Below are 24,194 nucleotides of genomic sequence, written 5' to 3' on the forward strand. Positions count from 1 at the left end.
CTCTACCTGATTTGGATTCTAATTAAAAAACCGAGTCTTAAATATTTTTAAAGCTCAGTTGAAAGAAGCTCTTTTGAAAGGTAAATGATATACATCTTGTCACCATCACGAAGACTTTATAAGCAAAGAAGATAATTTCCATAGCTTCAACATAAAAGTTGGGACTGCTGAAAGCAGGCTGGGGTGGAAGGAGAAGGTGGAGGAGGACGCTAACAGGAGAAAAGGACACTGAGAAAAAGGAAGGAGAGACCTAGTAAGAGCCTCTGATAAGGGTCCTTAGTAACAGCAATACCTAACACATCTTGAAGGCCAGCTAGACGTCCACTACACCAGGAATCCTGGCAGCCATACCAGTAAGAATCATAATTATCTCCCGTTGTTGTGATATAGATAGAAAAATGAGACGGATGGAGACATCTAGGTTAAGTGTTTTTCTCATAGCCCTTGAAGGGTGCCTAGAAGATAGAATGCGAGCAGTGATTTCTCTCCCACACAAAGCTCTTTGGAAAAAGAAAGAAAGAAAGAAAAAAACTTGAATGCATAACTTACCTGGAAGCAATTTTCCAGTGTGTTCTCCCATTTCAGTCTGGTAGAACAGCTGGCCATGTTTTTTTGGTAGTAATTTTCATCTTCTTTTGACAACTTCTCAGTTGATTTTTTCAGTTTATTGAGGAGCTAAGGTAAAACATCAGTGTCACGTATTCATGAACGCATTTATGAAAGCCCTTTGTAATTCTGGAGAAAGAGTTATATGCATCCCAATGATGAGTTTCTTATCTCCCAGCTAAAGTCATAAACAGTGACAACAGATGACAAAATCAAAGACCTTTCTCAGAAAACAGGGATGTCAGAACTGAAAGGAAACCTAAGAGCCTTTCAATAGGATTCCTACAATTTTTCACGAGGAAATTGAGGTCCTTAAATACCATGTGATATGCCCACTTTCATCAGATGAAGGAAGAGGCCAAATGACAGGTGCAGAGAAGCAAGTACAGATCAGGAACCTCCAACTCAAGACTGTAATCTACCAATGATTCCCGTTCTCTTATTTCGTAAATCCTTCAGGCCTCCGCATTTCTTACCGGGGCAGGTAGAGATCTGCACAATCAGATAATTTATAAAACTAGCACTAGGCCTGGAGACCATCCTCTCACTCCACTTTCACTATTTAAACTCTGCATTATAACTCTGGAATCAGACTTCAGGATTAGAGTCCTGGTTCTGACTACAAGTGAGTTACTTAAACTTCAAAAGCCACAGTTTTCTCATCTCTGTGATGGGGACAGCGATGCTCTCACTTCACTGTGTTGCTCTGAGGAATCAAGCAGGTGATACAGGTAAGGAACAGGGCACACTGCTTGACAGTTAGTATAGCACTCAAAGACTAGTGAGTGTTACTATTACTAGTGAAGAAAGAGCCTGAGATACATGCCACTGTTCACTGCAAGTTATGGACAGCTTGACAAATGCTTTCCTGTCATCCTGACCCGCAATGATACGCTCCTTCACAGAGAGCCCCTTCTGGCCAGTCACCAAAATTGGCCATCCTGATTGTGAAAATCAAAGTAATACAAAACTCTCTGGGCCAGGGTAGTTTGAATCGAATTCTCAAAATGCTCAGACACATAATTTCACATCTTTGAGAAAGGAAGAAGTTGTATTACATGAATGATTCTCAGACTTTAATATGCCTAGGAATGACCAGAGATTTTGGAAAATTGCAGATTTTCAGGGTTCCACCAATAGCAATACTGATTCAGTAGCTCGGTAGTGGGATCAGGAAATCTGAATTTTCACTGCCTCCTCAGATGATTCTGATGCAAATGGTCCTCAAGCCACAGTTCAAGGAGTACCAAGGAGCCCTGTGATTTAAGCAGTTTAGGATTTTCAAGGACAGAGATAAAGGTTTTTAAGAATGCTCCTCTTTAAGGACATCTTGACTAACGTTTCAGTAGTGAAGAACATTCGTCCAAAATGCTGAATATTAACACCACTCACTTTATTATTCCAGTTGATATGCTAGCCATTCAACTGTCCCTCAGCTCTGATGTATGACCTACCCAGGACACGGATGGTTTTGTATATCAAGTGTAATGAGCCATTTATCTATAGAGATATGAGCTTGTGAATTTTAGCCTGATAATGATACAGAGAAAGGGTTGAATATGTACCATGGCTATACTTGGCTAAGTCATTGTTCTTTGATTCTTACTGAGTGTGCCCAGCAATGAGAACAGAGTCAATCTGGAGACTGATTGCACAAATCTCTACCTGTCCTGGTAAGAAATGCCAAGGCCTGAAGGATTTACAGAATAAGAGTACAGGAATCATTGGTAGATTACAGTCTTGAGTTGGAGGTTCCTGATCTGTACTTGCTTCTTCTCACCACTCACGTTCATCAGCCTACACTCTATAGCTATTGACTAGAAGTTTCTGCTCAGCAAATTTACAGCAAATAACCCCAAACATATACAGAAGAAGAATGGAGACTCTTATATTCTTATTTAAGGAACTTCTCAGAAACTTTTCCTAAAATTTGTCAAAGATAAATACTTTTTCTTTCCTCTTTTCTTTCTCTTGGAACAAACATCGATTCATTAATTCATTAATTCATTCATCAAACATTTCTTGACTGCCACACCGTGTCATGTACTAGACACTGGGAATAGATAAAGGAACTAGATAGGCTCCCTCTCTAGTCAAAGACCCACACAGGCCATTGTTATCCTGTTTGCTAGATCCCAAGATGATAGAAGTATTCAGGTGTCACAGAGTGGGTGCTCACAGAAATGATCCCTGTGTGAATAAACCTAAAATGAAAGTAGGAATTGGTGAGGCAAAATAGCATGACATGATACCAAAAAATATTTTGGTGAGGTTGGAGCACACAGTTTCAGAGAAATAACAGCAAGTGAAAATGCTGAAAAGTTAAGCAAGGGCCAAATCAGGGAGGGTCTTGAGGGCCACATAAAAGAGTTTGTGCTTTATCCTGAGGTCACCTGGAAACCTTTGAAGGCTTTTTAAAGGAGAATAACATGCTCAGATTCGAGTTCCAGAAAAGTCAGCTTGGCTTGTGTATGGGGGATAAGGAGAGGAAACACTGAAAGCCAAGACACCAATTTGTCAGTTGGAGTAACCCAAGCAGTGATGATGGTGGCCTGGGAGAGAGTAGTGGCAGTGGGGATAAATATAAGTAGATAAATTCAGGAAGTATTTGGTTTAGGACTTAGAATTGGGAGGATATGGTAGATGGTGATATTCAAATATATAAAAAACAGAGGAATAAAAAATATTTTTGGTAGAGGGAAGTGATGGTTCTCATTTTGGATATTGAGTTTGAGATGCCAGAGAGCAGTTCAGAGACTGGTTTGGGCTAGAGACATAAGTTTGGGTATTGTCAGCAGAGACATGGTAGCCAAAGCCTTGAGGGTATATTTGTTGAGTACGTGCTGTGTATTGAGCACTTGATACTGAGAGTACTGTGTGGGACGCTGGAGATATGATGCCGAATAAAACAGAATGAGGCCCAGGAGAGAAATCATCAGGCACAACAATATAGAAAGTTCAGGCAGAACGAGGGAAGTCCATAAAGGAGCTTAAGAAAAAACTGACAGAAAGGAAAACGAAAAGAGTAAGATGGTGTTGTAGTTAAAAGAAGAGAATGTTTCTAGAAGGGGAAAGTCAATGATGCTTAATGCTTCTAAGAAATTAAAGTCAGAACTGGAAAGCACCCATTAGCTTTAGCAACAAGGACAAGAATGGCAAGAACATTTCTCGCGAATTGGTGGGGAAAGCTTGGTCGGTGGTTTGAGGAGTGGTTTGAGGAGTGAACAGGAGATGAAGTGGAGACAGAGCACAGATAACCCTTCCAATAAATCTTATTGTAAAAAGAAAGAGATGATGATATCTGGAGAGGAGCAGGAATAGGAATATCAGGGAGACAAAGGGTGTCTCCCTGATTCTTCCTACTCTCCCAAGATAGAGGGAAGTTGAAAAGGCTGATGGGAAGCAACCCTTAGAGATACAGGAGAGAAGGGAATAATCCAGGGAAGGGCCTCTGAGAGGAGGCTGGGATGGGAATCAGAGCACAGGATGAAGAATTGGCCTGTCGCATTGCACACAGGACTTCAGTAGGGAGGTGGCTGTACTGACTTCTATTTACTCTGTAACGCTGGAGGCAAGATGGTCTGCTGAGAGTGGGTGGTGAGGATGGAGGAGCGAGAAGAATGGAGATGTAGATCAGCTTCTGGTGAGAACAAGGATTGCTGAGCAGGAAAACAGGAAGGATTGCTGAGCAGCACCGAACCAGCCCGGCTCAAGTGGGAGATCATGGGCACGTCTGTGTGAGATGCAAAAATGAACGCCGCCTTAGACGTTGAGCTTTAGGACTAAAATAGAGAAAGCTACCAGATAAAGTGATGACGATGGTAGGGGTCTGTGTTGTAATGACAGCCAAGGCCTATGGTTGACAGGACCAGGTGGAGGAGGGCAGGGGAGGATCATGAACTTCCGCCTCCCAGGGAGGCTGCTAATGAGGGAAGGAAGCAAAAATTTACCACTTAGCTGCCCATGCTTTTGCCTTTGTCATTCCTCGACAAAGGCTCCAAATGTCTACGAGGTCCTGGAGCTTAGGTTTTTAACTTACTTTGGTTTTGCCTCCTCTTCGGAAGCTGTCTCATTATTCAGTACCTGTTATGATCATTTCAAACTGTGAAGGTTGACACAAGAACCTGGTAATATCTTGCTAACAATGAATCTAAGTTATTCAACAGATAGTTTCCTCAGATGAAATAATAGTTACTTGGCAATGACAATTCTCTTTTTCTTTTAAGAATGTTTTGGGTTGCAGTGGTGCTGCCTGCACTTCCTTAGGGGGACTCCATCTCTGGGGGAAGATATTGACTATTTCAAAGGTTTCCAATCTGGGGCACATACCATAAGGGGTGTCCAAGATAATCTAATACTCCAATATTAGTTGTGTTCATTTTTGCCTAAAAAGAGTGTTCAACCTTACTCTTATTCAATATATGAATTGATATTGGTGCCCATGTGTGGACAGTTGAGGATTCTGAAGTGTTCTGGAGGGAGAGTGGGCGTTTTATAACATGAGAAGCTGATGTGGGTCCCACAAATGCTTTCACTCTCAACATCCTAGGGCACGTGCCCATCGGCAGAAGTCTGGATCATACGGATTTACAGATTTATTATCCACTTTAATTAGGTTAACACACACAAAATGAACACATGCCTTAAAAAGATGTCTGCTACGAAGCTGTAGATTGATGTTAATACAAACAATGCAAGCACAGGAAAGCCACAGGAAAACGCCAGAGCTGACGCTTTCTCCCACTCCCGGTTACAGGTGCATCATCACCCACATGAAAAGGCAAAAACTGGCATGATCTAGTGAGAGCTGATGAGAAGTTGACCAAAAAACTGACATTATCAAGAAGACATACTAGAAATGCAAATTTATATTTACTATGGGTAAGGGTGAGCCTTGCCCCACATGTGTATTTTGTCCGTATATGTCACTTAATCACTATATGAAGACATCATGATTAGCTAATCACTGAAAATATTATTTCATTTTTACCACATCCTTGAAATATTTCTACTTTTTTATGTTGTATAATGTTCATAACATTAGTTTAATATAAAAAGTATTCTATATAATATACAAGATAGGTAAAGTACATTATATAATACATTATGCTATGTGTATATATTTTTTACTTATTTGGGGTGTGAGCTGAGAGGTGTTTAATCGGGCTCCTTATCAAAAATATTGGAGGGGCTTCCCTGGTGGCGCAGTGGTTGAGAATCTGCCTGCTAATGCAGGGGACACGGGTTCGCGCCCTGGTCTGGGAAGATCCCACATGCCGCGGAGCAACTAGGCCTGTGAGCCACAACTACTGAGCCTGCGCGTCTGGAGCCTGTGCTCTGCAACAAGAGAGGCCGCAATAGTGAGGCCCGCGCATCGCGATGAAGAGTGGCCCCCGCTTGCCACAACTAGAGAAAGCCCTCGCACAGAAACAAAGACCCAACACAGCCCAAAATAAATAAATTAATTAATAAAAAAGAAAAAAAAAAGAACTTAGCACAGTGCCCAGCACACAGTAGATAATTTAAAAATATGTATATATTGGACACCACTGGTTTAATTTGTCATCTGTCAATAATACCTTTTAAAAATATATGGGGACTGGGACTTCCCTGGTGGCCCAGTGGGTAAAACTCTGAGCTCCCAATGCAGCGGGCCCAGGTTCGATCCCTGGTCAGGGAACTAGATCCCACATGCATGCTGCAACTAAGAGTCTGCATGCTGCAACTAAGAAGCCCACATGCCGCAACTATGAGCCCGCATGCCACCAGGAAGATCCTGCGTGCCACAACTAAGACCCAGAGCAGCCAAAATAAATAAATATTTTTTTGGAAAAATCTTTAAAATATATATATATGGGGACCAGGAATAACTTAGGATCCTTCTCATATTCTGCCACACTACAGCCCTGCAGAGACCCCGCACAGAGGGGGAATCAGCCACTTCTCCTGTGTTCATAGCTAAGGGCAGGAAGCCCATCCATCTCTAAGCCATATGCACTCAGCCGGCCATGAGAGGTTACCTTCTGCTTCTCCTTCTCGGTCGTAATTTGCTTGGAGCTTTCTACAAGATGGAAAAGCGCTTCATGCTTCTTGGTACTAACCATCAATTTCTTCTTGGCCTAGAGTCAAAAACATACAAAAAAAGCAAAAAAGGATCAGAAACTGATATCAAGAGAAAAACTCTTCTGTTCTGGAACAAGTCATGTTCACGTGCTAGCTTGAACGATTGTGTATGTTTAGTTCTTCATTTCTGCCCTCACCTCAAACTCTGCCTAAAATATCACAGTGGCTAACATTTTGCCCTGAGAACCACTGTGTATTTTTTTCATTACACTGAGTTCATTCAAGAGGGTTATACATTTTGTTAAATCACCAAAGGCTTGCAAGTTTCCAAAACATTGTTCTAGCTAGCATAATGGAAGGCAATGGCTTTACCACCCCCCGTACCCCTGCCAAAAAAATCACAACAAACATGGAAGACTGCTGGCATCATTCTTTTAAATCTGCTTGGCCACCACTGAGGTCATTTTAAGATGCTCTCTTAAAACTTAGAGCAAAAGAAAAATTTTGCTCCCTGATGCCTGGGCTTGAGAGCTGGGCATCTGCCTGGCATCTTGTGAACTACCCTGCATTTGTGGTGGGCAGGCGGAGGGAGGGGTCAGGAAGGAAGCAGCATTCAAAGTCCCTTACTCTGTTAATGCCTCCAGCCTTGGCCTGCGTTATGATGTGGGTGATCCGTCATTCCCTAGACAGTCCCAGCTTGGCAGAACAGGATGCTCCAGAGATAAAACCAACAGAATTTGGTTTGAGTTGGATTTAGCCTATTCAGGAACTGGGTTGATTGAAAGATGGTATGGTTTTTCACCTCAAGTTGCAATGACTGTAAAACCAGAGAATGAAGGGAAAAGTCCAGGTCTTTCTTTCCCTAGGAAGTCAGAGGCAAAGACTTCTAAGGTCTCTAAACATACGAAACCTCTACAAAATGGAATTCAAGGAACAAGAAGCTCAGAGACCCTCCCCTCCACCTTCTGTCAGTCACATGCCTGCTGATAAATGAGAGTAGGAGCCAGGAGCATTTGGTTCTTTAAGGTTCTTCATTCGAGTCTCCAAAACAGACTACACCGCATTACTGACATGCTGAATCCCTTGAACTGTAACTGGAGAGAAAGCTATTATAGTGCAAGCATTTTATGTTCTCTAATTTCTCTGTCAATCTTCATAAGAAATAAAATCGTTCTATTTAGAAAAATTACTTGATGGAAACTGGGAAATAAAAAAAAGATTTTTTTTTTTGTTCCTGAAAGCAGTGGCAGTTACTGGGCATAGTTTCTCTTTTGGTCCATTGTATTGCATTTCCTGTGAAAGCTGAATATTTACAGGATGTATTTTTAAAAACAAATTCTGTTTAAGAAACCTCATAAAATCAAGAGCAAAACTGAAAACAAATGACTGGACTCTTGTTTATGGAACCTTTAAATATTCACTATAAAAGTGATTCTTGTGAGCAGTCCTTTACCAGGACTGTTATTGTGGGCATAGAAATTCATTTATCTCAAACATTTCTGATTAATGTCCTTGTCTTATGGGGTCCTTGGTTCCAGCAGGAGCTTCAGAGGCAACACTGAGGGCTGAGATGCGGCTGCCTGTTTCTGAGGGTGTCTCCGCTTTTTTTGCACTCATGGCCATCTACTTGGGAAAGAAAGTTCTCTTTGGGCACCAACCCTTTGGAGATGAAAGAGAGAATTTCAACTTTGGTAGCATAAGTCCCCTCAAAGGGAATCATTGGGTTTTCCGAGCAGATTCCCTCTCCACTGGCTTCTAGTCCTTCCTACTCGAAATGAATTCCTCCTAAACTGGATTGTTCTAGAATAATCATATATATATATATATATATATATATATATACACACACACACACATATATATAGGCACCACCTGTGATTATCTCTGCTTAAGACCCTGTAATGATATGCTCTAAATTTTCATACCAGATCATAATTCCTTTCCTTAGAAGTCATTCACTCTTTCCTGCACACATGTTATCTAGCCAACTAAATTTTAAATTACATGGAAACAAGAACCATGTCTTAGTACAGTGTGGTGCACAAGGAGTGGGCTGTACATACTTGTGAAACCAATACAGGAATCCCCCTTTACACATCTTTACCCACCCGTCACTGTGCTGCTCTCACTGGTGAGACAGAGATCACAAATGCCCTTATAAAAGATAAAACCAAAACTCAGTATTCATATCTTGCCCTAAGTTTCAAATTATACAAAGAGTCAGTCAGTGTAGGTAATGCTTAAGGGCAGTGACCTTGGAGCCCAGTGACTTGGAATAATTCTTGGTTCAACCATTAACCAGCTTTGTAACATTAAGCAATTATTAACCTCTGTGTCTCTGCTTCCCCACTCATCTATAAAATGGGACAACACAAGGTCATATACCACATTGGTTGGTTTTTGTGATGATTCAACACATAAATATATAGCACTTGACATACAATAAACACCACATGTTAGCTATAAATAAAAGTCATATTTAGAGTTCTGCTCCTCTATTGATTTAGTTGAAAGATATATCTATATAATAACTCAGATGAGGAAACACTTTGCTTTTCAGTTAGCACTTAGAAATACTGACACTAAAACACACGATCACATTTGTACAAAAGCCAAAAGCTTCAATCCTGAAAATTGGGTTTACACAAATGATATTTGTGTATACTTGCCTTAATTTGATGATTCCAGTTGCTAATGACAAGATTTGCTGTCTTTTCAACTTCATTATCAAGCTATCGAAGGGAAGAAAAGAAAAAAAAATTTTTTTTGCTGTGTTCTTGTTGAGTCACAGTGCTGGCTTATTAATTCTGGTACACTTAGTAGCACAATTAAGTGGAATTTTAAAATCCTATAGAGGACATATTTCCTGAGAAAAGTAGTCAAGTCTCTTTTCCTCAGGTCAAGAATCTCTTCACAAGATTTACCCTGAATGCATTTGGTAAGATAATTATTTTTAATATATAACTCTGTAGAAACAATATAAATGGGTACAATCTGTGTAGAGGAGTATCTTGCATAGTCTGGTATCACTTCCAGTCCCATTACTTCCTCTTCAGCATTATTCCATGTGACCCAAATTTTAATACTGTGAGATTCAGTAGAAGTCCTAGCAGTGCTAATTTTACTGTCTTATTGCCTCTAAAGTGAATATTGCTTTAATTTCAAAAAGATTGAATTATTAATCATAATTAACTTTTTCTCCTACTTTAAAATAGCCAATGGGGCAGTAAATGATGAAAATGGAACTAGGCAACCTCCTGAGGAGATCAGACTTAAGTTAGTGCAGAACCTTTTCTCCTGAACCATAGACCTTTCTTCAAAACCCACAGATCAGCCATTACTCAACCACTCTGAGATCTAGCAACACTGTACTTTTTTCTTTTTCAGTTCATTAAATTTGGAATATGTGGTTTAGCACAACAAACACAATTAAAATAATTTTATGCACTATGTCACTTTTGACTCTATGTTGCTGAAATATGGAACAAGTTCACTTTAAAAAATTCGACTTTTTTGTGAGAAAATGTGGCAGGGTGATAGGGGTGCAACAGAGAGGGGCAAATGCTGAAAAGAAGATTATAAACTGGACCAGCATTCTGAGGCGACCATGACATTAATTATCTAAAGCACTGTGATCATAGCACTGTGCCTAATTTAGTAAGTACTAAGGAAATTCTAGTGACTATCATATTATTATGTGGTATGAAAATATTTTGTTATTAATGGACTATAGACTAGTGTTTGGCTTTTATTAAGTTGGTTTGCAAAGGCAGAAGATTATATTACTTTCTAGTAATTCCTGTAAACTTCCCCCATCACCCTAGCCCTAAGGAGAACATCCATTCTGGTAAAAATACATGGATGCCCCCTAAACATCTATTCCATTTCCTGACTCAGTTTCATACGTTTGAATAAATTTTTTTTGGTATCATTTCTCTCCCATCAGGGCTTTCACAAATCCCCTCATCCTATGGACTTACCACCTTTAAGACCTGCTTTATCTGGCTGTGACCACTTGAAACTTCCCTTAGCCACTGCCCCTGCCCTTCTCAAATACCTCCTATTACTGCTCTGAACTTCTCACCTGTACCTGTCATTGACACAGATAATGACAATGACCCCATCCCTATCAGAGCTAAGCAGTGTTTATTAAATACCTCTTCATGTTGCCTGAAAATATATTTTAAAGTGCTTACTGACTGTATTACACGCAAATAAAAACGGAACACAAATGAAATTGTTCTGGAAGGAAAAGTACACAGACAGACCAGAGAATACGCCATACAAGAGGACCAGGTGCCCTGAAAGAATTGTTTAGTTATTTTTCTTCAATTTTAAGGCTATTTGATGATTATACCTAGTATTTCTTTTACCTAATTCCAAGGTTATAAGTATAGAGAAGCATTTCCTTTTAAAAATTGCGTTTATAATTCTATTTACAAACGGTGTATCTATTCAGTGTAAAACAATGTAAATACAAAAAAGTACAAACAAATGAAATAAAAATAACCTCTAATTCCACTATCTAGAGATAATTCTTATCAACATTCTTGGGAGGTGCTTCCAGGTTTTTTTCTATGCATATATTCACACATTTATTTTACAAAACTGCAGTTATATTGTTAGATTTTCTCAGCTTGTTTTTTAATTTAGCACTACATCCCCATGTCATTAAATTCTGCTGCAATAAGATTTTTAATGGTTGCATAGTATTCCGTTGCTTGAATTCATTGTAATTTATTTTTGGATGATAAAGAAGTTTCCATTTATTCACTACTATAAACAATGCTTTAACAAACATCCTAGTACATAAATCTTTGGGTTTGTGTTTATTTTTATGATAAATTCCTGAAACGTAGGAGCACCTTTAGATCACCTTTTATTTCTTGAGCCAAAGACAGAAATCTTGCTTTAACAGGGAAAAAAGAAAGATTTTGACTCACTGATTTTCTCTTCTTTTCATGTGCACTCAGGACTTGATGAGTTGGTTTTACTGCTTCCAACTCAATTGCTTTGCCAAGTTTTCTGGAAATAGAACATGAAAGACACACAAGCCTAGTATTAGGATTTATATCTACTTTCCGAATTATTTTCTGGGGAAGTAAAATGGTGTGTTAGGCATTATCTACTCAGTGCAAGTTTGCAGTGGAGTATTTGTAGCATACCCACTTTAAATATTTATGACTCCCTTTAGGGCTGGAGCAAGGCCAGCGTGTGGGTACTCACTGATGCAGGTCCGCTGCCGACTTCATGCCCTCTGAGACCCAGGCCCAGGCACTGACAACACAGCTGGAGGCAAAAACAAGGGAGCACAAGTGTGGGTGTCATTTTCCCAGGAGTCTGAGAAATAAAGCATCATGTCTGAGCCATTGCATTTGGCAATTGCACTCATATCACTAATCCTATTTCAATTTCTCCACGGGATTAAATTCTGCCAACATATTTATTTGCACTATTGTCATTACATAAACTGCGTTTTTTTCCCAATCATTTTTCATCCTGATTTCCACTTTTCATTTCATGTCTGTAGAAAATCAGGGAAATAAAGTAGCCAAGGGTGAGAAGCCACTTAGAACAGGCAGGAGACAGCATGCTACCCTTAAAGACAATCTTTTCAGGCTCTTCATTTCACAGATGAATAAACGGAGGCTCAGAAAAGTTAAGTTATGGAGGACTCCAGAGCCCTGGTCATGTCCTGCGTGCTGCTCTTGGGGTTGAGGTCTAGGTCCTGTTCCCTGCTGGCCTTTAGGACAAACGCTCAGATGTTCTACTGTCTTGTGAGTATATCTCAATTTAACAAAAGGGTAACTCTGCCCCGACCCTAGCAGCACAAAGGGAGAATTAGGAAATATGACGCTATTTTCCTCCTACATATAGTTGGCCTTCAAACAGGAAGCCCATTGTATCAATAAACCTCAGGGACAGAGCCAGTGTAGACTTTGACGGAAGGGAAGGGACAGATCGGTGCCCATGCTGAGAGCAAGACGGTGCAGAGGTTTGCCTCCATATGACTTAGGCTGCACCTGGCAGCCAGAGAATGGGAGAACTAGATCAAAGGCTGTCAGATTTTCTGTGTATCCAAAGCCCGGCACAAAACCAGGCACAAGAGAGTACCCACTGTATGCTTCCAATTATAGGAAAGTCCAGAAAAGACAAGACAATCTAGATTGAAAAAAAGCAGATCAGTGTTTCCTTGGGACTGTGTTGGGGGAAGGATTGTAGACAGGTATGAGGAGTCTTTTGGTGATGAAAATACGTATATTTTGATTTTGGTGGTGGATATATGGTGTATACATATGTCAAAATCAATCAAACCATATACTCAAAACGGGTGCGTCTTATTGCATGTAAACTAAATCTCAATAGAGTTGGTTTTTTTTTAAAAAAAAAAGAAGCCCAAGCACACTTTCGGGAAGAGAATCTGACATTTGCCCCTGGGAGGAGCTGGGCGGCAGAGCAGGAAGGAGACGGCGTTGGCCTCAGAGGTTCTGTGTCTGAATCCACAAGCTCCCCTTTGTTTCCTGCATGACCTTGGAAGAATCACTTGATTTCACTGATCCTCACTTAACTGGTCTTTTAGAAGAGAAATAATTTGAGTTATTATACAAGTACCTAACAGATTTTGGTACAGATAAAAGTTCAGTTAATGCTTATTATTAAATATTGTTGTACTAACCCTGGTTAACCAAGCATTCTGTTCATGCCAACTCCTTGGGAGCACGATGCTGGATTCTAGGGTTGCCACACAATAAGACACACACCCCTACACCTACACCTCTCATCCTTTAGGAGGTAATCAAAACTAAAATCATAATGAACACTTAGGGAGCTTTGGCTCCAGCCAGGTATTAAAAACATTTCTTGTGTTATTTCATTTACTACTCACAGGAGTTATATGAGATGTGTTTTATTTCCATTTTAAATACACAATGAGAGGTAAAATAAATTGTCCTAATTTACCTACTTGGTAAAAGGTAGAGCCAGAATTTAAACATGGGTAGTCTAAATAAAGTCTATTTATACTCAACCACTGTGCTCTACTGGTTCCTTTGCAGGCTTCTAAAATACCAATCCTAAAAATCAAGCTCAAAGTCAGAGCAATTTCAAAGCCATTATTTGCTGTTATGGATAATGCCTAGGGAGTAGGAATGTGGGCTCCAGAAGCCTTCCTTTTTTCTTTCCCTCTTTCTTTTACCATCAGAAGGGGTCTTTGCAATGGCACTGCCATTGGGTGGCATCTGCAAGCATTAGTCAAAAATCTTTGTAAGAAAATATCACTAATGGACCATTTTTAGAATACTAATACCTTTTTTCTCTCCCCGAAGAGAAGTAATTGACTTCATTCTCAACTGAATTGAAAAAAATGTGAACCAACATTTTTTCAGCATCTGATGTGCCAATATCTTTACATATATTACCTCATTTAATATGCACCCCCCGATACACACACACACACACACACACACACACACACACACACACACAATGGAGCACATCTTGTTACTCCACATAACAGAGGAGGAAATCAAGGGAGGCCAGGTTGCTTGCTGAAGGTCATAAATTTGAGATAAAGCAGGATTCACACTTCCTGATTTCAAGAGCTTCCGACTTAACAACACTGCTTCCCAAGTTAATATCCTCACCAAGGCCTTTTACGAATATGAGCTTAGGAGTCACAAAGACACAGGATGAACCCAGCTCTGAAATTCATTATCTGTGTGACCAGGCAAGGTTCTTAAGCTCTCCAAGCCTCAAGTCCTTGTTTGTAAATAGGGATCATAAAAAGATTTCTCAGAGATTGTTGTGAGGATTAAATGTAGAGTATCTATGAAAGCATTTAACACAGTGTCTGGCACACAGTAAGAGCCCAAGAACTGGAAGCCATGCTTGACTCTCTGGACTTACCACATTTATATGAGGAAGCTGGAATTGAACATATGTCGCTTTTTATTACTTTTAGGAGTGATTTTGCCTTATCTCTTCCATATACTTACTTTTTCTTTGTGCTCTGTAATGTTTTGCTGAGTTTGGTTGCCAGTTTCTGAAGTCCTTTGGCGTAACTGATCTCCAAATTTGCCCTGTTAGCAAAGGGATAGTTGTTAGATAGGATACAATGGCTGGAAATCAAGCAAAACCACACACACACACACACACACACACACACACACACACACAGAGACACACAAATATATGAAGGAGGACTCAGGCTGATAATGCAATGAATAAAGAGATGATTTGTCTACTATAAGGATTCTCCTGTCCTAGGTGTAATCTTTAAGGATATCCAAGAGAATCCTACAAAAGGAGTGAAGTTTTTATTTAACCTTCTTGTACACTAGTGTTATAGGTTGAACTATATTCCCCCACAAAGGTGCTTAAGTCCTAACCCTGCTGTCTGTGAATGTGGCCTTATTTGGAAATAGGGTCTTTGCAAATAATCAAGTTCAGATGCAGTCACTAGGATTGGCTAGAACTCAGTATGGATGTGTCCTTATGAAAGGGAGAAATTTGGGCACAGTCACACACACACACACACACACAGAATGCTGTGTGAAGATGAAGGGGCAGAGATTGGGATAATGTATTATAAGCTAAGGGATGCCGAAGGTTAATCGTCAGCAGACCACCGGAAACTAGGAGAGAGACACGGAATAGATTCTCCCTCACAGCTCTCGGAAGGAACCAACCTGACCAAACACATAGATCTCAGACTTCCAGCCTCCAGGAATGTGAGAAAATTCGTTTTTGTAGTTTAAGCTACAGTAAGAGACTGTGTAAGTTAAGTAACCCAGTCTGTAGTACCTTGTTATGGCAGTCCTAGCAAACTAATCCAGCTACTTTCCTACTTATCCTGAGACACAAGCACCATCAGACTAGCTCTAGATTATAACAGCTGGCAATACAATAATACATTATGATGGAATTAACCAAACAGTAACTTTCTAATGGGCCAGCACGAGATTTAGAAAATGAATTCCCATTACCTTCCATGCAGGACAAGACTCAGTAGGGAATCTGGGCATATCCTCCCAAAGAAAACTTGGTTCTTTGGATGGATTGAGTCACTCTTAGCTTAAGCTGATTTTTCCATGTCCTAATTTAAGCCCATCTATAGCTAAAATGAAGACACATTTTTATTCATTTCATTTTTCAATGAAAATAATAAAAATGTAGGATATTAAGTTCAATTTATGCTACTTTTTTCATCTTTATATGGACCAGAGAGTCTTTGTTGCATATTTTTCAGTCTTTTAATTCTACTTTTATTATAAAACATCATTAGAATTATTTGTGACTCCATTTCATTTGGGGAACAATCCCAGGACTCTCCAGTAATTAACTTAATCCTTGGATGTTTTTACACAGATTAGGCTCAGTGTTGTAGACCAAAAAAGGAAAGACCTCTTTTATGAATGGAACTCAGAGATCATGGGCTATGGACCTATCGCTAAGATTCTCTTCATTTTTCCTCTTTAGTACAGCTGTGCTCAAAGTTATTTTTAGCACCTTTTAAAAGAAAGAAAACCATTGTAGGATGCATGTTAAGGCCTAGGTGCAGAAAATACCCATTTGGCATCAGGCCTTGGCCAAGTATAAGAAAAAGTTAGGGCAAATATTTTTAAATAATGAAGATGGTAAAGAAATATCTCATAGTGTTTTAAAAAAGATTTTTCTGCTCTAGGAATATGTGGTGATTGATGGAGAGAGAAAGTCCTGGTCAGCAGCAAGCTGGGAGAGACCGCCCCCCTCAATGAACTTGGATGCTCTAGAATCCCAAGAGAACGCTACGGCTCAGTAGGGTGGCTTTGGGCAACATTAAAATGAATTAATCAGACTTACCTCAATGGGGTTTATGATAACTAAAAATTAAATTAAAAAAATTTTTAATTAAAAATTTTAATTAAATTAATAATTAAATTTAATTTTTAAAAAATTAAATTTTTTTAATTTAAAAAAATTAAAATTAATTTTTAAAATGTGGTAATCACCCAAACCCAACAGGGGCTCAAAGACTGAAATGATTTTTATTGATTTGCACAACCCGAGCCCTGGCCCCCTCTCTGATTTCCCCTCCTACTAGTCATCCCCTTGTTCATTGCTTAGTGGCCAAATGTCATCCTGCTTTAGGGCCTTTGCACTTGCTGTGGCCTCTGCCGTGTATTCCTTCTGCTACATAACCCCATGGCATTCTTCTTCATGTCAACCCCAACAAGTCTTGTTCAAACATCACCACCTCAGAGGCTACCCTATCGAAAAGAGCATTCTTGTCACTATCTCCCTACAGCTTTATTTATGCCCTAGCATTTATCACTATCTTACATCACATAATTTTTTACTGTGCTTCTGTGAATACCCCTAGAGTGTAAGCTCCATAAGGGTAAAGATTTTGTGTTGCTCATTGCTATATCCCGAGGCCTAGAACAGTGCCTGCCATGTTATTGGTGCTCAGCATGTATTTCTTGAATGAATGAATGAATGAATGAATGGACTTCCCATCAGGTCTTGGTTAGAATTTTTAACCAGTCTCCACTACAAGTCTGTTCTCATTTCACCACTTTTGAAAACTTTAAACTGCTGAAGTATTTAAATTCAGTCCCACAAGTTTGAGGTGTGCTCAGCTCTGATGTCAGCGTACGTGGCTTTCTAGCACTTGAAATAGCTAGACTCATTAAACCCTCTCCTAATCCGTCTTTAACCAGAGGGTTCCTTAGGACTTTCCTTTCCAGCATTCCATTCTTGCTTGGAAGCAGCACATAGAACATTAAATATGATGATGCATTTGTCGTGCTCAGCTGGTGCTGGGCACCAAAAATTTCTTAATAAATATTAATTTTTCTATTGTTATTATGGTATGTATCCAAAAGGATCTCTAAACATTCAGAAATACACAGAGATGGGGAGAAGTGGGGGAAAGAATGCACATTTTTCTCATCCATCAGCTCTAGAACAATCCTGAATGGCTTCCCACGGGAAAGGGAATACTGTCAGGCACAGCCTCTTCCTCAGAATTCAGTTTCACTTTTACCCTGTTCTTGTAGGTCCTACAAAATGGCTCAGAGGCTAAGCAGAAATAAAAAGGACAATGATGAGAGGGAAGTGTGGCATTCCCTTACATCGTTAACTTAATCTGATTCTAGAAAAAAGTTGGGCTTTGGTGTCAAGAAAGGGAGAGGGTCCTGCTCTCTTTGAACTGATGGGCTCTTGTTTTGAACCTGGCTTTATTCTTGAACCCCTGTATTTCTGCTGGCTTTCTCTTAAGTACAGTAGAAAACCAGCCTAAAGAGAGGCAATTACGAGAGGAGGGGGAGATGGTGAAAGAGTAGGACGCGGAGATCACCTTCCTCCCCACAGATACACCAGAAATACATCTACACGTGGAACAACTCCTACAGAACACCTACTGAGCGCTGGCAGACCTCAGACCTCCCAAAAGGCAAGAAACTCCCCACGTACCTGGGTAGGGCAAAAGAAAAAAGAATAAACAGAGACAAAAGGATAGGGACGGGTCCTGCACCCGTCCTGTGAAGGAGGAGCTGTGAAGGAGGAAAAGTTTCCACACACTAGAAGTCCCTTCGCGGGTGGAGACTGCGGGTGGCGGAGGGGGGAAGCTTCGGAGCCGCGGAGGAGAGCACGGCAACAGCAACAGGGGTGCGGAGGGCAAAGCGGAGAGATTCCCGCACAGAGGATCGGCACCGACGGGCACTCACCAGCCCGAGAGGCTTGTCTGCTCACCTGCCGGGGCGGGCGGGGCTGGGAGCTGAGGCTCGGGCTTCAGAGGTCGGATTGCAGGGAGAGGACTGGGGTTGGCAGCGTGAACACAGCCTGCAGGGGGTTAGTGCGCCACGGCTAGCCGGGAGGGAGTCCGGGGAAAGTCCGGACCTACTGAAGAGGCAAGAGACCTTTTCTTCCCTCTTTGCTTCCAGGTGCGCGAGGAGAGGGGATTAAGAGCGCTGCTTAAAGGAGCTCCAGAGACGGGCGCGAGCCGCGGCTAAAAGTGCGGACCCTAGAGACGGGCATGAGACGCTAAGGCTGCTGCTGCCGCCACCAAGAAGCCTGTGTGCGAGCACAGGTCACCATCCACACCCTCCTTCCGGGGAGCCTGTCCAGCCCGCCACTGCCAGGGTGTCGGGAACCAAGGACAACCTCCCCGGGAGAACGCACGGCGCGCCTCAGGCTGGTGCAACGTCACGCCGGCGCGCCTCAGGCTGGTGCAACGTCACGCCGGCGCGACGTCACGCCGGAGCGACGTCATGCCGGCCTCTGCCGCCGCAGGCTCGCGCCACACTCCGTGCCCCCCCCCCCCCCCCCCCCCCCGCCTGAGTGAGCCAGAGTCCCCGAAGCAGCTGCTCCTTTAACCCCATCCTGTCTGAGCGAAGAACAGACGCCCTCCGGCGACCTACACACAGAGGCGGGGCCAAATCCAAAGCTGAGCCCCTGTGAGCTGTGAGAACAAAGAAGAGAAAGGGAAATCTCTCCCCGCAGCCTCAGAAACAGCTGACAATCAACTTGATGTACCCTGCATCTGTGGAATACATGAATAGACAACGAGTCATCCCAAATTGAGGAGGTGGACTTTAAGAGCAAGATTTATGATTTTTTCCCCTTTTCCTCTTTTTGAGAGTATGAGTATGCTTCTGTGTGAGATTTTGTCTGTATAGCTTTGCTTCCACCATTTGTCCTAGGGTTCTATGCGACCGTTTTTTTAAAAAATTTTTTTTCTTAATAATTTTTTTTATGTCAATAACTTTATTTTACTTTATCTTCTTTCTTTCTTTCTTTCTTTCCTTCCTTCCCTCCTTTAGATGACGAATCATCCCAAATTGAGGAGGTGGACTTTGAAAGCAAGATTTATGATTTTTTCCCCTTTTCCTCTTTTTGAGAGTGTGTATGTGTATGCTTCTGTGTGAGATTTTCTCTGTATAGCTTTGCTTCCACCATTTGTCCTAGGGTTCTATGCGTCCTTTTTTTTAAAATTTTTTTTTCTTAATAATTATTTTTTATTTCAATAACTTTATTTTATTTTACTTTATCTTCTTTCTTTCTTTCTTTCCTTCCTTCCCTCCTTTAGACAACGAATCATCCCAAATTGAGGATGTGGACTTTGAAAGCAAGATTTATGATTTTTTCCCCTTTTCCTCTTTTTGAGAGAGTGTATGTGTATGCTTCTGTGTGAGATTTTGTCTGTATAGCTTTGCTTCCACCATTTCTCCTAGAGTTCTATCTGTCCACTTTAAAAAATTTTTTTTCTTAATAATTATTTTTTATTTTAATAACTTTATTATATTTAACTTACTTTATTTTATTTTACTTTATCTTCTTTCTTTCTTTCTTTTTTCCTTCCTTCCTCCCTCCCTCCCTCCCTCCTTTCTTTCTTCCTTTCTTTCGTTCTTTCTTTCTACTTCTACTAATTCTTTCTTTCTACTTTTTCTCCCTTTTATTCTGAGCCATGTGGACGAAAGGCTCTTCGTGCTACAGCCAGGAGTCAGTGCTGTTCCTCTGAGGTGGGAGAGCCAACTTCAGGACACTGGTCCACAAGAGACCTCCCAGCTCCACGTAATATCAAATGGCGAAAATCTCCCAGAGATCTCCATCTCAACACCAGCACCCAGCTTCACTCAACGACCAGCAAGCTACAGTGGTGGACACCCTATGCCAAACAACTAGCAAGACAGGAACACAACCCCACCCATTAGCAGAGAGACTGCCTAAAATCATAATAAGTCCACAGACACCCCAAAACACACCACCAGACGTGGACCTGCCCACCAGAAAGACAAAATCAAGCCTCATCCACCAGAACACAGGCACTAGTCCCCTCCACCAGGAAGCCTACACAACCCACTGAACCAACCTTAGCCACTGGAGACAGACACCAAAAACAACAGGAACTACGAGCCTGCAGCCTGCAAAAAGGAGACGCCAAACACAGTAAGATAAGCAAAATGAGAAGACAGAAAAACACACAGCAGATGAAGGAGCAAGATAAAAACCCACCAGACCTAACAAATGAAGAGGAAATAGGCAGTCTACCTGAAAAAGAATTCAGAATAATGATAGTAAAGATGATCCAAAATCTTGGAAATAGAATGGACAAAATGCAAGAAACATTTAACAAGGACCTAGAAGAACTAAAGATGAAACAAACAACAATGAACAACACAATAAATGAAAGTAAAAATACTCTAGACGGGATCAGTAGCAGAATAACTGAGGCAGAAGAACGGATAAGTGACCTGGAAGATAAAATAGTGGAAATAACTACTCCAGAGCAGAATAAAGAAAAAAGAATGAAAAGAACTGAGGACAGTCTCAGAGACCTGTGGGACAACATTAAACCCACCAACATTCGAATTATAGGGGTTCCAGAAGAAGAAGAGAAAAAGAAAGGGGCTGAGAAAATATTTGAAGAGATTATAGTTGAAAACTTCCCTAATATGGGAAAGGAAATAGTTAATCAAGTCCAGGAAGCACAGAAAGTCCCATACAGGATAAATCCAAGGAGAAATATGCCAAGACACATATTAATCAAACTGTCAAAAATTAAATACAAAGAAAACATATTAAAAGCAGCAAGGGAAAAACAACAAATAACACACAAGGGAATCCCCATAAGGTTAACAGCTGATCTTTCAGCAGAAACTCTGCAAGCCAGAAGGGACTGGCAGGACATATTTACAGTGATGAAAGGGGAAAACCTACAACCAAGATTACTCTACCTAGCAAGGATCTCATTCAGATTTGATGGAGAAATTAAAACCTTTACAGACAAGCAAAAGCTGAGAGAGTTCAGCACCACCAAACCAGCTTTACAACAACTGCTAAAGGAACTTCTCTAGGCAAGAAACACAAGAGAAGGAAAAGACCTACAATAACGAACCCAAAACAATCAAGAAAATGGGAATAGGAACATACATATCGATAATCACCTTAAATGTAAATGGACTAAATGCTCCCACCAAAAGACATAGATTGGCTGAATGGATACAAAAACAAGACCCATATATTTGCTGTCTACAAGAGACTCACTTCAGACCTAGAGACACATACAGACTGAAAGTAAGCGGATGGAAAAAGATATTTCATGCAAATGGAAACCAAAAGAAAGATGGAGTAGCAATTCTCATAGCAGAAAAAATAGACTTTAAAATAAAGACTATTACAAGAGACAAAGAAGGACACTACATAATGATCAAGGGATCGATCCAAGAAGAAGATATAACAATTGTAAATATTTATGCACCCAACATAGGAGCACCTCAATACATAAGACAAATACTAACAGCCATAAAAGGGGAAATCGACAGTAACACAATCATAGTAGGGGATTTTAACACCCCACTTTCACCAATGGACAGATCATCCAAAATGAAAATAAATAAGGAAACACAAGCTTTAAATGATACATTAAACAAGATGGACTTAATTGGTATTTATAGGACATTCCATCCAAAAACAACTGAATACACATTTTTCTCAAGTGCTCGTGGAACATTCTCCAGGATAGATCATATCTTGGGTCACAAGTCAAGCCTTGGTAAATTTAAGAACATTGAAATTGTTTCAAGTATCTTTTCTGACCACAACGCTATGAGACTAGATATCAATTACAGGAAAAGATCTGTAAAAAATACAAACACATGGAGGCTAAACAATACACTACTTAACAACGAAGTGATCACTGAAGAAATCAAAGAGGAAATAAAAAAATACCTAGAAACAAATGACAATGGAGACACGACAACCCAAAATCTATGGGTTGCAGCAAAAGCAGTTCTAAGAGGGAAGTTTATAACAATACAATCCTACCTTAAGAAACAGGAAACATCTCGAATAAACAACCTAACCTTGCACCTAAAGCAATTAGAGAAAGAAGAACAAAAAAACCCCAAAGTTAGCAGAAGGAAAGAAATCATAAAAATCAGAAATAAATGAAAAAGAAATGAAGGAAATGATAGCAAAGATCAATAAAACTAAAAGCTGGTTCTTTGAGAAGATAAACAAAATTGATAAACCATTAGCCAGACTCATCAAGAAAAAAAGGGAGAAGACTCAAATGAATAGAATTAGAAATGAAAAGGGAGAAGGAACAACTGACACTGCAGAAATACAAAGGACCATGAGAGATTTTATTGGCAACTCTATGCCAATAAAATGGACAACCTGGAAGAAATGGACAAATTCTTAGAAATGCACAACCTGCCAAGACTGAATCAGGAAAAAATAGAAAATATGAACAGACCAATCACAAGCACTGAAATTGAAACTGTGTTTAAAAATCTTCCAACAAACAAAAGCCCAGGACCAGATGGCTTCACAGGCGAATTCTATCAAACATTTAGAGAAGAGCTAACACCTATCCTTCTCAAACTCTTCCAAAATATAGCAGAGGGAGGAACACTCCCAAACTCATTGTGAGGCCACCATCACCTTGATATCAAAACCAGACAAGGATATCACAAAGAAAGAAAACTACAGGCCAATATCACTGATGAACATAGATGCAAAGATCCTCAACAAAATACTAGCAAACAGAATCCAACAGCACATGAAAAGGATCATACACCATGCTCAAGTGGGGTTTATTCCAGGAATGCAAGGATTCTTCAATATACACAAATCAATCAATGTGATAAACCATATTAACAAATTGAAGGAGAAAAACCATATGATCATCTCAATAGATGCAGAGAAAGTTTTCGACAAAATTCAACACCCATTTTTGATAAAAACCCTGCAGAAAGTAGGCATAGAGGGAGCTTCCCTCAACATAATAAAAGCCATATATGACAAACCCACAGCTAACATTGTCCTCAATGGTGAAAAACTGAAACCATTCCCACTAAGATCAGGAAGAAGACAAGGTTGCCCACTCTCACCACTCTTATTCAACAGTTTTGGAAGTTTTAGCCACAGCAATCAGAGAAGAAGAAGAAATAAAAGGAATCCAAATCGGAAAAGAAGAAGTAAAGCTGTCACTGTTTGCAGATGACATGATACTATACATAGAGAATCCTAAAGATGCTACTAGAAAACTACTAGAGCTAATCAATGAATTTGGTAAAGTAGCAGGATACAAAATTAATGCACAGAAATCTCTTGATTCCTATACACTAATGATGAAAAATCTGAAAGTGAAATCAAGAAATCACTCCCATTTACCATTGCAACAAAAAGAATAAAATATCTAGGAATAAACCTACCTAAGGAGACAAAAGACCTGTATAAAGAAAATTATAAGACACTGATGAAAGAAATTAAAGATGATACAAATAGATGGAGAGATATACCATGTTCTTGGATTGGTAGAATCAACACTGTGAAAATGACTCTACTACCCAGAGCAATCTACAGATTCAATGCAATCCCTATCAAACTACCACTGGTATTTTTCACAGAACTAGAACAAAAAATTTCACAATTTGTATGGAAACACAAAAGACCCCGAACAGCCAAAGCAATCTTGTGAACAAAAAACGGAGCTGGAGGAATCAGGCTCCCTGACCTCAGACTATACTACAAAGCTA

General features: G+C 40.2%; 1 protein-coding gene across 3 annotated transcripts in view; it reads right to left on the reverse strand.

Annotated features, from left to right (window-relative positions):
- The window catches only part of NOSTRIN (nitric oxide synthase trafficking), a 68,105-nt gene that overhangs the window by 23,201 nt on the left and 20,710 nt on the right, over positions 1–24,194 (reverse strand). For all 3 annotated transcript variants that reach the window (XM_029225770.1, XM_029225772.1, XM_029225771.1), the window contains exons 3-8: positions 14,664–14,747; positions 11,896–11,958; positions 11,613–11,694; positions 9,339–9,401; positions 6,627–6,725; positions 550–675 (exon numbers count right to left, since the gene is read on the reverse strand). In XM_029225770.1, coding sequence (XP_029081603.1) covers positions 550–675; positions 6,627–6,725; positions 9,339–9,401; positions 11,613–11,694; positions 11,896–11,958; positions 14,664–14,747 — 517 coding nt within the window. The remainder of the gene's footprint in view (positions 1–549; positions 676–6,626; positions 6,726–9,338; positions 9,402–11,612; positions 11,695–11,895; positions 11,959–14,663; positions 14,748–24,194) is intronic.

This window comes from Monodon monoceros, unplaced genomic scaffold, assembly GCF_005190385.1.
Source record: "Monodon monoceros isolate NGI ecotype Baffin Bay Population unplaced genomic scaffold, NGI_Narwhal_1 Super_Scaffold_16, whole genome shotgun sequence".
In the NCBI taxonomy this organism is placed as follows: domain Eukaryota; kingdom Metazoa; phylum Chordata; class Mammalia; order Artiodactyla; family Monodontidae; genus Monodon; species Monodon monoceros.